The sequence below is a fragment of the Tinamus guttatus genome, unplaced genomic scaffold (assembly GCF_059628265.1).
Source record: "Tinamus guttatus ecotype Peru unplaced genomic scaffold, ASM5962826v1 Tinamus_guttatus_pri_ptg000035l, whole genome shotgun sequence".
Lineage (NCBI taxonomy): Eukaryota > Metazoa > Chordata > Aves > Tinamiformes > Tinamidae > Tinamus > Tinamus guttatus.
In genome coordinates, this window is record NW_028288569.1 from 8,479,573 (window position 1) to 8,492,614 (window position 13,042).

At 47.9% G+C, this 13,042-nt stretch overlaps 1 protein-coding gene across 1 annotated transcript in view; it reads right to left on the reverse strand.

Annotated features, from left to right (window-relative positions):
- NME7 (NME/NM23 family member 7) overlaps positions 1-13,042 on the reverse strand; it is an 84,710-nt gene that overhangs the window by 7,071 nt on the left and 64,597 nt on the right. The window contains exon 11 of the mRNA XM_088534036.1: positions 6,646-6,753. Within this exon, the coding sequence (XP_088390162.1) occupies positions 6,646-6,753 (108 nt within the window). The remainder of the gene's footprint in view (positions 1-6,645; positions 6,754-13,042) is intronic.

Below are 13,042 nucleotides of genomic sequence, written 5' to 3' on the forward strand. Positions count from 1 at the left end.
GAGGCACCTGGTTCTCACGCATTAACCTCTCGCCCTGGCACGCGGAACCCCCAGGCTTGGCAGAACACGGCACGGCCGGGTCTTGCCGGCGCTGCAAGCACGAGAGCTGGGCTGCCTCACAGTGCTCTTCAAACAGGAATCTCCGGAAGGCAGAAGCACCAACACATCAGAGGCCCTTTTCCTGCCCTCCAGGTCACTGCCAACCTGCTCCCCCGGTATCAAAAGTTAGAACAGAGATGCACTTGAAGCATAATTGCCGTCCTCTGACAAACCTCACTCGAGATCAACCTGTACTAAAAGAGACTGAAATTTCCATGAGTCAAAAACAACTATCGTTTCCATAACACTAAAAACAAAAAAAAACCCCAAAACCTCTATTTTTTAATTTCTTTTCACTGGAGATGATTAAAGCATCTTAATCATCTCCAGTGCCTGCTCAGCCCAGCACAGAGCCCTGCCAGAAGACCTTGCTTGCAGACCTGCCGTTGGACGGGCCGGGCAGCGGCTCCCTCACGGGGTTCGGGGGCTCCGCAGGGAGGGCCGCGCGGGCGCCCCGGCCCGGCGAGGGTCACTGCCGCGTGCTCCGCGCGGCGACGGCTCCGTGGGAACCACTCCTTGCGCAACGACCGCAGGTTAATGGCTAACGGTGGCGCTGGGGACTTTGCTCGCGGAGCGCCCGGCGCGGGGCCGCTGCGAGCGCTGTGACACTCCTCACGGTTACTCATTCACTCGCCTTACCAAACCGCTCCCGCTGGGCCGCAGGCGCCGAGCAGAACCGCATCCCTCCGCCACCGCCCGCCCCAAGCCCCTCCGTTATAAGCTGGGCCCTCGGGCAGGCTGGATGAGGGCAGGGACACGGCAAGGGCAGCGGGCGGGCAGGAAAGCAGTGACCTCGAGCGCAGCAGAGCGCCCTGCGCTCATGCAGAGGGTTGCGGGCAGTGTGTCCCCTCTCTGCAAAGGCAGCATCCCCGCGTCCCCACAAAGAGCTGCCTACAGCAATCTCCTGCCCAGGAGAAGGCAGGGGAGAGGGATGCGAGGGCACCCAGGGGCACAGCAGGGTGCTCTGCACGGCCCGGCCCATGGGTGCCTGCACCAGCCCTCTCTGCCGGCCCGGCCCATGGGTGCTCCGCACTCATCCCCGGCGTGGGGCCCAACCTCCAGCCCGGCGAGTTTCTGCCTGCTGGCCAGTGGCAGGGACCGCACGGGACCTGCTCAACCGCCGCGGGAGCAGGGAAGCAACCCCACCGTGGACAACCCCACCTCACAGTGTGAGGCAGCCTTGTGAGCCCGACTCTGACCCAACGCCAGGGCTCAGGCAGAGGAGGCCGGTGCGCCTGGCCCTGCACAGCTCACGGTGCCTCTTCCAGGCTGCCCCACACGTGGGCAGCCCACGCGTCTTGCAAAGGCCACTCATGGCACTGCTCACAAAAATACCTTAAGGTGTACAGCACGAGGAAAAACTTACAGGCAAAGCCTGGCAAAGGCCAGAAAAGCTGGTTTTGTTGTAACTGCAGCTCCGAGGGCAGTTTAATGGCTGCAGTTGAGGTGGATTCCGGCCCTCCTGCAGAGGTGCATGGGCGCTGGGGACGCAGCAAGCTGAGGTGTGTGCACAGCACCACCTCCCGCGGGAAGTGCTACCTGCTGCACTGCCAGGGAGGGCAACAACAGCTTCACTCACTGGTTCTCAGTGTGCCCTCATGTCTTCATGGGGGCAGACTAACCAGGACGCCTCGTAGCCGCAACACCTTACACCCGGTATTTAGGCTAGAACCTAGCAATGGCTGATTTCAAGTAAAACTTGTTTTGTCCAGAGAATTCTGATTCAGCAGATCCAAATATTCGAGCAAGCATCTGTTTAACAGGATACTCATCAGGAACGCTCCTGAGGAGCAGGATGGTGAGCTGGCAGCCAGATTTGTCTTTCACTGTGTGCACATGAAGACACAGACTCGAAACCCTCACAGGGCTGTTAACTAGAGCGCTCATTTGGCATGTATCAGCTTCATGGTCTCATAAGCACTCTCTCTCACGATCCCTTCTCTATCTGTCTCCTCCTTTCTCTCCTTTCACCATTCAAACTGTTGGTTTCCCAACGGCTAAGCCTATCAAACAGGCTATTCTGAGCCATTCACCTCTATACGTTGTCCCTTGTAGAATACATTTCACATTATAAATAAGAATATGAGGACACACAGGTCTATGAACTATCTGATAAAGCAAACCAGAGTTTCCAGGAAGTTTCAGGGTAACGTTCTCCCTTCTCCTGTATCATTAAACTAGAAATAAAAGGAGCAGTTACAGTTTTACGTCTGATTTTTCTACCTGGCCAGTGGCATTTTAAACTCAATTGCATCTCACCTCTTGCCTCTTGAGCCAGAGTGAGTTATTTATTAACTCCGATACGCTTTACTCACTACCTAAAACATGAAGTAGTTCGTAGTATAAAGCCAAGAGCTCAGGGTCAAACCGGGGGGAGCAAGTGCCAGTGATTTTTTTTTTTAAATCAAGAGTGAACTTCTTTTTTGGGACCATGTGGGACGAACAGACAACATCGAAGAAAATATTGTACTGCATTAAACTTATTCTTCCAAAACTAGGTAAGCTGACCCTTACTTGCTTAGCCCCTGAGCTTCCTCAGACAGTGTTGCTCTCTCTCCTTCCCCTAAGTACTCCTTGGTCACCAAGTAAGGTCACAACCTTCCCCTTCCTAGTGATCTTCAACTAAGCCTGAACCACTGAAGTCAGCTGCAGCTGTGCTATTAACTTCAGGGAGCACCTGATCCAGCGCTCAAATACCTCTCTCCTGGGTAGTTTAGGAAGTGAAGGACATTGCTCCATTAATGGACAATCAGACAGCAGCTACAAGGGCTACAAGCACCTGTCAAATCCATTTTGGTTACATGGTGGGTGAGGGAAATTGTGGAGAGAGGGATGCAGAAATCTTTTAAAATGCACAGTTTCTGGCATTAATGAAAACTAAATAACTGAGCCCTCAGAAAAGCACCCTTCTTTACACAAACACTCCTCGACTGTGCTTTAATAAACACTGTGTATTTAAGATTCACGACAGGACACTAGGTTAGCCAGATGCCTCCTCTTTCAATGATCATTTGGTTGTCGAAAATCAAACATTGCAAGAAGAATTAGCCCAAAGACCAGACCATCCTATTCAGCTTCCCACCCACAAATTGGCAGATGTAATAGCTGCTCTGACCATTTTGCCTTCAAGCTCCTCAGGGTGCTGGTGGCCTTGCAGGTGTGCACAGAGAACACGTTAGCACAAGGGGGTTGGAACTGTGGTAGAGCTTCTCACAAGCTCCTGCAGAATCACGAACACCAGTATTCTACATGAAGCCGCAGGCACAATGAAAGTTTTCTTTGTACAAATCCATGGGGCTAAATTCCAGCTCAGTGAACCTGGAAGTTGTTCTTGGTAGCCCTTTGGGTTGTAAGGAAAGGCTGCACTGGAAATGGGAATCCCTGGAAAAGCATGATTCAGCCATAAAACAAGGTCAAGGTGATAGAGCAGCTCTGAATCAAAGGCTGCAAAGCTCCTTATTCACTGTACATCATATTGGCTTTGCCCACTTTGGGGACAGCAGTAGTTGGCAGAATTCGGAACAGTAATTAAAATATTTCTCTTGCAGCAAAAAATAAAATACACAAAGTATATGTAGTGGGAAGTGAAAAGGAAAAAAAGTGTCATGTCATTATTTGTAACAATGATTCTACACCATTTTCTAAAATTAGTTGCATTTAGTATTTCATTTTGAAGAAGGGAAATAGAAATCAGAACATGCTCAAACAAACTTTCAGTGTCGAACGCTTTCATATAAAATTTGGAAAAGTGGTTTAGCCAAACTCACATAAAACCAGCACCAGAATTAGAAATGAAATTCTGAAATTCAAGTTCTTGTGCCTGAATATCGATTGCCAAACTGTACCTTTTACACAGGAAAAATGTGTGAAAGTATTTGCATTTAGGTTGGTTTCTGCAGCTATGCTGGGTGGTACCTACAACAGAATATTAACAGTGTAGATAATCAATACTACCTGAGGAACGGAGAGCAACTGCTAGGCATGAATTCCTCTTCTTTGAGGATTTAAAAGACTGCTCATCTTGGTCAGGTAAACTTAGCAAACCAATTTCTCCCTGAAATTTTGCTCAATGAACACAGAGCAGGCGTGTATTTACTCCGTACTCCTCCGGATTCGGCAGTCCTACAATACTATAAACCTTCTACGGGAACAGCTTGTACTTCAGCAGCAAAGACAACTCCTACCAGAACAAGGACATAACAAACACGGTGCTAACTCCGTACTTAAAGAAGTATTGCATTGTATCAAGTTCCACGGCTCCTGTTCACAGGCAGCCACCATAGATCTGCCAAGGCCTCTCTCCTCAGCGAAAAGAGCCTCATCTAACTCTGAATTCATCTCTCTGAAGCTGAGAATAACTGTTCTCTTAAACTCAGTCTATTAAAACATTCAGTTATCCACTAAAGAACGACAACACTTGCTATGATTCAAGGGCATATTTCTTAAAAACATTAGTCTGGCTCAGTGCCTTTGGCTCAAATGTCCTTTGGTTGCCTCACAGGGCACACAGGCCACTCTAGCCCAGCATGTGCAGCTCAGATGATACAATTTCTGGGGGCAGGTGAGGAGAGGGTCTGCTTTCTACCTGCCACCAAAGGAGACCTCTGCCACTGGTCTGAGCTGCTCTCACAGAGGAGCTTTCCCATGGATGCTCTCTGCACATACTGTATCACTGCTCTTTCACTATCTGCAAATCTTGAGGTTCCTTCTTATTCTGCTTACCTGAACTTTGAGGCGGGCACATTTATTACAAAACACAGATCTAAAGAAATTTCCAGAAGGGCATATGTTCTAGCAGCTGAAAAGCCCCCATGGTTTACAGCATGACGCTCGCTTGCCAAACAAGCAGAGCGAAACATTCACTGCTTTATTACACTCATGGAACAACTGGTGTTGCATACAACTGCTGGGTTAGCCTGGACTGTTGCAGGGGATGAAAAGCCATGTTCTGTGCAAGTTATGTAACGGCCAATAGTAAAAGTCACTGAGATTAAAAAACACCTTAAAATGATCAATCTGCCATGGGAACAGCAAAATAGTATGAGAACACAGTCAAGAAGTAGGCTTATGAATCAGCTGTGGGATTCATAGGACATGAACTCATGTAATACAGATGGGAAAAAAACTCCAGCCTTAATATTTGCTTTGGAGCAGCAGTTCAGCTGCTTTGTCTCACTCAGCTCGCTCACAGTAACTAAACTCAATTTAAAAAACTAGTTATAGCTGCTTTGCACCACCAGGCAGCATAAAATATACACACTGTACCACTGGATACAAGAAATGCACAATTCTGCTGAAATACTAAAATGCTCTGTGGGACTTTTTCTTTTTTCCTGGGGGGGTTATGCCTCCTTTCTGCTGTCATCCGAAAGCTGTGGTGAGTTATTTTAGGTGCATGGTTACAAGGAGCTACTTGTTAGTTTAAATCCAGCCCTTAAGTGCAGGCAACTAAAAATTGTCAACTTTCATTGAGAACTTGGAAATGGTTTGAAAGTTGTAAATTTGTTGATATTGGCTGTAATTCTCCATGCTAAATTCCAGTATTCTACTTTTTAAGCTGGCCTCAATTTCCTGGCAATGGTACTTTAACCCACAGATCTAATTTTACTTCGTGAAGGGGGATGACGATAACAGCTAGCTCTTCCTTAAAAAGAACAGTTAGTTCCTCTAAGAAAAATACAATTTGGCAGTACAGAAAGCATCCAAACTAGGAAAACTTTTGCTGCTCCACCATTCTGCTATAGCCTCACAGCAAAACGCTCACAAAATACATGTAGACAGTAGAACAGATGCTTTGCATGCATTAGAAAAATCACCTTCATTAATGTGGAGATCTATCCAGGATATAGTGGTATGCCACTTTACCCCCTTGGGTAAACCTTAGCTCTTGGGCATGGGATTATGTAAGTGAGCTTGTTCTGGGTTTCACAAAAGTACAGTGAGTACTTCTGTCTTTATAAACTCTCATAATCTTTATTGGACTTTAATGAAAAAATACAAAGCCAAAATCAGATAATAATCAGTATGTCAATATAAAACACAGGAAATATCTACTGATGGCCCTAGTTATGGCTATGGACATGTAAAACTGCTTTTTAAGTGCAGCATTTGAATCCCTAATGCCTGTGATATTCCCAAACCTAACACAAGCTCTCTGTGGAGACGGCCTAGATGAGGGGCCATGGTCATCCAAGGAAAGGCTCAGCTGGAGTCCCTGCCAGACTGCTAGGCACTAGCATCCAGTCCACAGTATATATTTGGCCAGTGATCAGCTTCTTAACTTTCATTTCATTAAACACTCTGCTGTACTACATAGTTTCAAAGGAAGTGCATGGATGAATCTTTTACAGTATCTGAATTCTGCCTTTGACTTACCCAGATAATGAAATCAACTGCTCTTCGCAATCTCTGCTTTTTTTTCTAGTCAATCACTAGCTATTCCACACATAAAACATTTAAACAACTTCTTAAAATGGTGTTGAGCACAGATTTTAAATTTAAAGCAGCCTGTAACATGAAAGTATACATTTATTGAAGAGGCCTTACCTCCAAAAGACCATCTTCAGGTAGGTCTGTGCAGTGGACAGCATTCTGAATCTTGTTCTTCCCAAAGACAGCGCGCAGAGTTCCCGGTCGGAGATGACGGGCTATTTCCTATTGAACACAAGAAGATTGAAAGACACCTCGTGAACCACATTGTTCCCTTTTATCATGGATGCAACAGAATCTTACATGAGTAAGATTCAGAAAGTAAGGCATGATTGTCATATTAATATATGTATGGTACACATGAATGAAAGGAATGAGTGAAAAATCAGAAGGGAAATTCCAGATTGCATTATATCAATGCACGACTGCTGAAAAGCCAGAACAAAAACCATGAAAACTGTCATCTTGAAATTGGGGTAATCAAGGCACCTCGGATGGAACTCAAGGTCATCCATGTTACACCGTCCTGGTGTTTGTGTTAATATGGGTAGCTTCTGTTAGCAAGTTTGCAGCTCTCAAGCCCAACGTCCCAGGCCTTAGTATGCAGACACAAGTGCAGCACCTTGGTAGAGTGCCTCCCTCTAAACCAAGGGGACCGAACCATTCACCTCAAAACTCAACATATGAAATCAAACTACTGGATGAGCTCTCAGTCTCCTTCTCTGCTGTACTCTCTGACACTGTGACTACTGCCAGTGCTTTCTTCAGCTAAACAAACATCTCATCCTTGGTTTGATCCCCCATGAGGAAGATTAGCACATTCACACTCCCTACATCTTGTCCTGTTCTCCTAAGATTAAATTTCAACCCTCTTTAACCCATCTATGATGCCAAACTTCTCCCTGGCCTCTTACAGCATGTTTTTATTATTACAGCACATACCACTCAGATCCTGAGATGACCTTGCACTCCTACCTCTTTTCCATGGCAGATATCCCATCTCCTCCTTCAGAGGGCTGCCTTCCCTGGCTCTCCCCTCCACCATGCTCCTTTCTTTGGGACATAAGGTAATCCTGCTGCACTGCTCTGCACTCTCACCTTGCAGTGTTGTTTTTTTTTGTCCCCAAAACCATGTTACACCTTGTAACCTCTCCTTCTAACATCCTGGAGCATTCTTCCAAGTCTACCGAATGCCAGGTATGCCTGCTCTTAAAATGAAGAGGAGGTGCCACTGAGCCCCTTTTCCCCCCCTCTTTAAAACCCGTTGACATTTTCTCTCTTTTTGCGAGCGCACACTGAGCACCGCTGGCTGGGCGAGGTCACATGGTGACAAGCTCAGACCACAGCTCCGGAACAGAAGTATTTTTCCTTGCCCACAGAGCCTGCACCGGGCCGTCCCTCAGGAGACGCGCACGCTCTGGGGCGCGCTCGCTTCCGAGGCAGCACTGCCGCTGCCCTGCGCCGCTCCCAGCTGTTTGCTCCAGTGTGTTGCCCCCACAGCCAAGCCACCAGACCGGATTGCCCAAGCACCTCTTTGCTTTCCATGCTGGGCAGGTTCACACCAACCGCAGCAGGCAGCAGCTCTTGGCTGAGTCAGGCAACTTCACATAGGCACTGGTGAGAAGCACTTGCATGGAGCATGTTTTCCCCTGGCTTGCCAATCCAGTCTTAAACTGCACAAAAGAACCTCACAAGAGGTGAAGTGACCATGACCTTGAGCTACCCTCCAGCCTGTGAGGTCTCAATTCTAAATTAAGGCAGTTTGATTTTAAGAGCTAGGTCTTCTCTCAGCCCAGGAAGCACTGTTTCTACAGAGTCCTGGATTTCTTCCTGTAGTAACAGTTAATAATTATGGTGATCTATTACCTAACACCCACCTGAAAGGCAATCTGACTGCTTTAATGGTTGAAGTTTGTCTAACTCAAATCATGTTCTAAGAAGTTTCAGCTTCCCGCAGGTACTGTGTGTATGTTCCAGGTTAGACAGGCATTTTGGATATGGATTCCAGCAACATTTGAAAAACATCACCTGTCCTGCACAAAAAAATAAACTGATTCTCTTCTGATTAGACTTAATTGAGGTCAGATGTACATGAAGGGAACTTCTGCAAAACTTTACATGGTTAGCGCTTGCCAAATAAGAATCTAAATAAAGCTTTCCTCCTTCAGGGAATAAATAGGACAAGAGATAAGGCAGCATCTGCCTATATTCATGCAAAGAAAAAATGTCGGGGGGAAATGGGGGGGGGGACAGAATCATTAATCCTAAAGTTTTATTCTTCTAACACCACTGAAGAACCCTAGGCAGGGAACAAGACATTCATGCAGCACGAAGAACACACAGAGATGTATGAACCATACATAGGTGTATATGTGGCTGGAAATCCTGGGAATATTTTAGGAAGGGAGAAGGGAGATCCTTTAAAAACATAGGACATCTTAAAACACATTCTTCTGCTCCATAACAGGACACTTCCTGAATGTTTTATGTATAGGGTCTCTACTACAACAACAAAGAGATGCAAACAGACAGGGTGCTTTCACTTGTTTGATTTAAACTTTCCCATGAGTTCCGGGAGCCTTACTTTGCAGCTATAGTTTTCAATAACTTTTTGACAGAAGCAAAATATAAGATGCAATGAAGGGTGAATTAAGGGTGAATATTCTCCTCCAAAAATGTTAATAAATACAGTCAGAAAGACAACCCCCCCCCCCATATTGTGAACATGGCAGGAGGAAGAAAAGGCAGGTTATAGTCATGGGGGATTCCTCAGTTCAAGGAACAGAGGGTCCGATATGTAGACGCGACCCTCCTCTAAGAGAGGCCTGCTGCCTTCCTGGGGCCTGGGTTAAGGATGTCACCAGGAGATTTCCCAGCCTGATTTGACCCATAGACTATTATCCATTGATGGTCCTGCATGCGGGAGGAGAAGTGGCAACATGTAGCCCAAGGGCAATCAAAAGGGACTTTAGAAAAATGGGTCAGATGATCAGGAACTCAGGCGTGCAGGTCATATTCTCTTCCATTCCCCCTGGTGCTGGCAGCAATACAGAAAGAAACAGGAGGATACAGCCCATCACACTTGGCTCCGTAGCTGGTGTCATCACCACAACTTCAGGTTTTTCGGCAACAGGAAGCTTTACATGGCACTAGGCATGGTGGCATCAAATGGGATTCATCTTTCCCTAAGGGGGAAGAGGGTCCTGGGTCATGAGCTAGCAGGGCTCATTGAGAAGGCTTTAAATTAGATTTGAGGCAGGATAGGGGTATCATCAGGGAAGCAGGTGATAAAAGTAGGAGATGGTCTGCCATGCCACTCACACCAACCTAACTAACTCCAGCGCCAGCGAAGGATCCCCAAAGCTGGGAGAGGGAAAACAGCAAACTACTGTTTGCTGAGTATGAGAACTACTGAAGGCTCACTTAGCCAAGTTACAGCTGCAACCAGCTAGAAAGAGGGGCACATTGGGAGCCCCTCTTGGGGAGCCCAACACGCCCGTGTAAATGCACACAGCATGGGGAATAAACAAGGAGAACTGGAGATCCGTGCGCGCTTGCATGGCCATGATCTCATCGCAATTACTGAGACCTGGTGGGATAGCTCTCATGACTGGAACATGGCCATGGATGGCTTTGTGCTTTTTAGGGAGGACAGGCCAAGAAGGCGAGGTGGCGGAGTTGCTCTTTACGTGAGAGAGCAACTGAATGTCTGGAGCTCAGTGTAGAGGAGAACAAAGCGCGGGTTGAGAACCTGTGGGTGAGGATTATGGGCAGGGCAACAGAGGCGACACTGTGGTGAGTGTTCACTACAGGCCTCCTGACCAGGGAGAGAAGTGGATGAGGCTTCTACAGGCTGCAAGAAGCCTCATGATCCCAGGCCCTGGTCCTTATGGGGGATTTCAACCACCCTGATGTCTGCTGAGATAATCACACAGCTAGGAGCAGACAGTCCAGGAAGTTCCTGCAGAACTTTGCAGATAACTTCTTGATGCAGCTGGTTGATGAGCCAACAAGGGGAGGGGCGCTGCTAGACCTGATACTAACAAACAGAGATGGCCTAGTGGGAAATGTGAGGGTTGGGGGCAATCTTGGCTGCAGTGACCACGAGATGTTGGAATTCACGATCCTGCGAGGAGGAAACTGGGCAAGAAGTAGGTTTGCAACCCTGGACTTCAGGAGAGTCAACTTTGACCTCTGCAGGGACCTCCCTGGAGGAATCCCTTGGGCCAGGGTCATAGAAGGAAAGGCGGTCCAGGAGAGTTGGCTAGTATTCAACTTTCTCCACTTTCTCCAAGCTCAGGATCAGTGCATTCCTACAAGAAAAAAGTCGAGCAAGGGGGGCAGGAGGCCTGTGTAGTTGGGCAAGGAGCTGTTGGATAAACTTAATGAGAAAAAAACATTTGTAACATGGAAGAAGGGCCAGACCACTTGGGATCAATGTTGGAACATTGTCAAGGAATGCAGGGATGCAGCGAGGAAGGCCAAGACCCGTTTGGAATTACAGTTAGAGAGATGTCAGGGACAACAAGAAGGGCTTCTACAAATACATCATCATCAACAGGAAGACTAGGGAAACTGTGGGCCCGCTGCTGAATGGGGAGGGTGCCTTGGTGATAGAGGATAAAGAGACAGCAGCATTACTAAGTGCCGCCTTTGCTCCAGTCCTTACTGCTAAGGCTAGTCCCTGTGAACTACAGAGCCCGGAGACAAGGGAGAAAACCGTGAGAGAGGAGGACTTTCCACTGGTCGAGGAAGATTGGGCTAGGGATTATTTAGGCAAACTGGACACCCACAGATCTATGGGCCCAGACGGGATGCAGCCAAGAGTGCTGAGGGAACTGGCAGAGGTCATTGCTCATCCTCTCTACATCATCTTTGAGAGGTCATGGAGAGTGGGGGAGGTGCCAGAGGACTGGAAGAAACCAGCATCACTCCAGCCTTCAAAAAGGGCAAGAGGGAGGAGCCAGGAAACTACAGGTCGGTCGGCCTGTCCTCCGTCCCTGGAAAGGTCATGGAGCAGCTCATCCTAGAGACAATCGCTAGGCATGTGAAGGAAAAGAATGTGATCAGGAATAGTCAGCATGGATTCACCAAGGGGAAGTCCTGTTTGACCAGCCTGGTAGCCTTCTACAATGGGATGACGGGCTGGGTGGATGAGGGGAGAGACATGGATGTTGTCTACCTTGGCTTCAGCAAAGCTTTTGATACCATCTCCCATAGCATCCTCATGGGGAGGCTCAGGAGGTGTGGGTTAGCTGAGTGGACAGTGAGGTGGTTTGAGGACTGGCTGGATGGCGGAGCTCGGAATGTTGTGATAAATGCGGCTGAGGCCTGCGGCCAGTGGTGTCCCGCAGGTGTCAGTACTGGGTCCAGCTGTTCAACTTGCTCATCAATGACTTGGACGAGGGCACAGAGTGCACCCTCAGCAAGTTTGCAGATGATGCCAAACTGACACTCCCGAGGGCTGCCATTCAGAGAGACCTAGACAGGATGGAGAGTTGGGCAAAGAGGAATCTCATGAAGTTCAACAAGGACAAGTGTAGGGTCCTGCACCTGGGGAGGAATAAACCCAGGCACTACTACAGATTTGGAACTGACCTGCTGGAAAGCAGCTCCAAGGAGAGGGATTTGGGAGTCCTGGTGGACAAGTTAACCATGAGTCAGCAATGTGCCCTCATGGCCAAGAAGGCCAATGGGATCCTGGCCTGCATCAGGAGAAGTGTTGCCAGCAGGTCGAAGGAGGGGATCCTGCCCCTTTCCTCAGTGCTGGTGAGGCCACACCTGGAGTACTGGGTGCAGTTCTGGGCTCCCTAGTACAAAAGGGACATGGAGCTTCTAGAGAGGGTCCAGCGTAGATGACTAACCATGAAGATGATTAAGGGACTGAAGCATCTATCTTATGAGGAAAGCCTAAGCGAGCTGGGCCTGTTTAGCCTAGAGAAAAGGGAGAGAAGATCTGATCAATATGCATCAATACCTGAGGGTAGAACGTAAGGAAGATGGGGCCAAGCACTTCTCAGTGGTGGCCAGTGACAGGACAAGGGGTAATGGGTACAAACTGAAACAGAGGAAATTCCATCTCCCATATGAGGAAGAACAACTTTACTCTGAGGGTGACAGAGCCCTGGAACAGGCTGCCCAAAAAGGTTGTGGAGTCTCCTTCTCTGGAGATCTTCAAAACTTGCCTGGACGGCACTCTGTGCCACATGCTCTGGATGTTCCTGCTTGTTCAGAGGGGTTGGACTAGATGATCTCTAGAAGTCCCTTCCAAACTCAACCATTCTGTGATGCTGTGAAGAGCAGCTAGTGTTCTAACAGATATATGAGAAGAGAAGGACATGTGAGTGCAGAAGTACATGCTCATGAGTGGATGTCACAAGTGAGGATGCCACAAACCCCTGCCTCATATGAAAAGCACGTCTCGGGGACAAATCAAACCAGGGCTGTTGAACCAAAAGGCTTCCTCCTCTTTGGTCTCATTCAGCAGACTGTTTGATCACACATTACAGGCTGG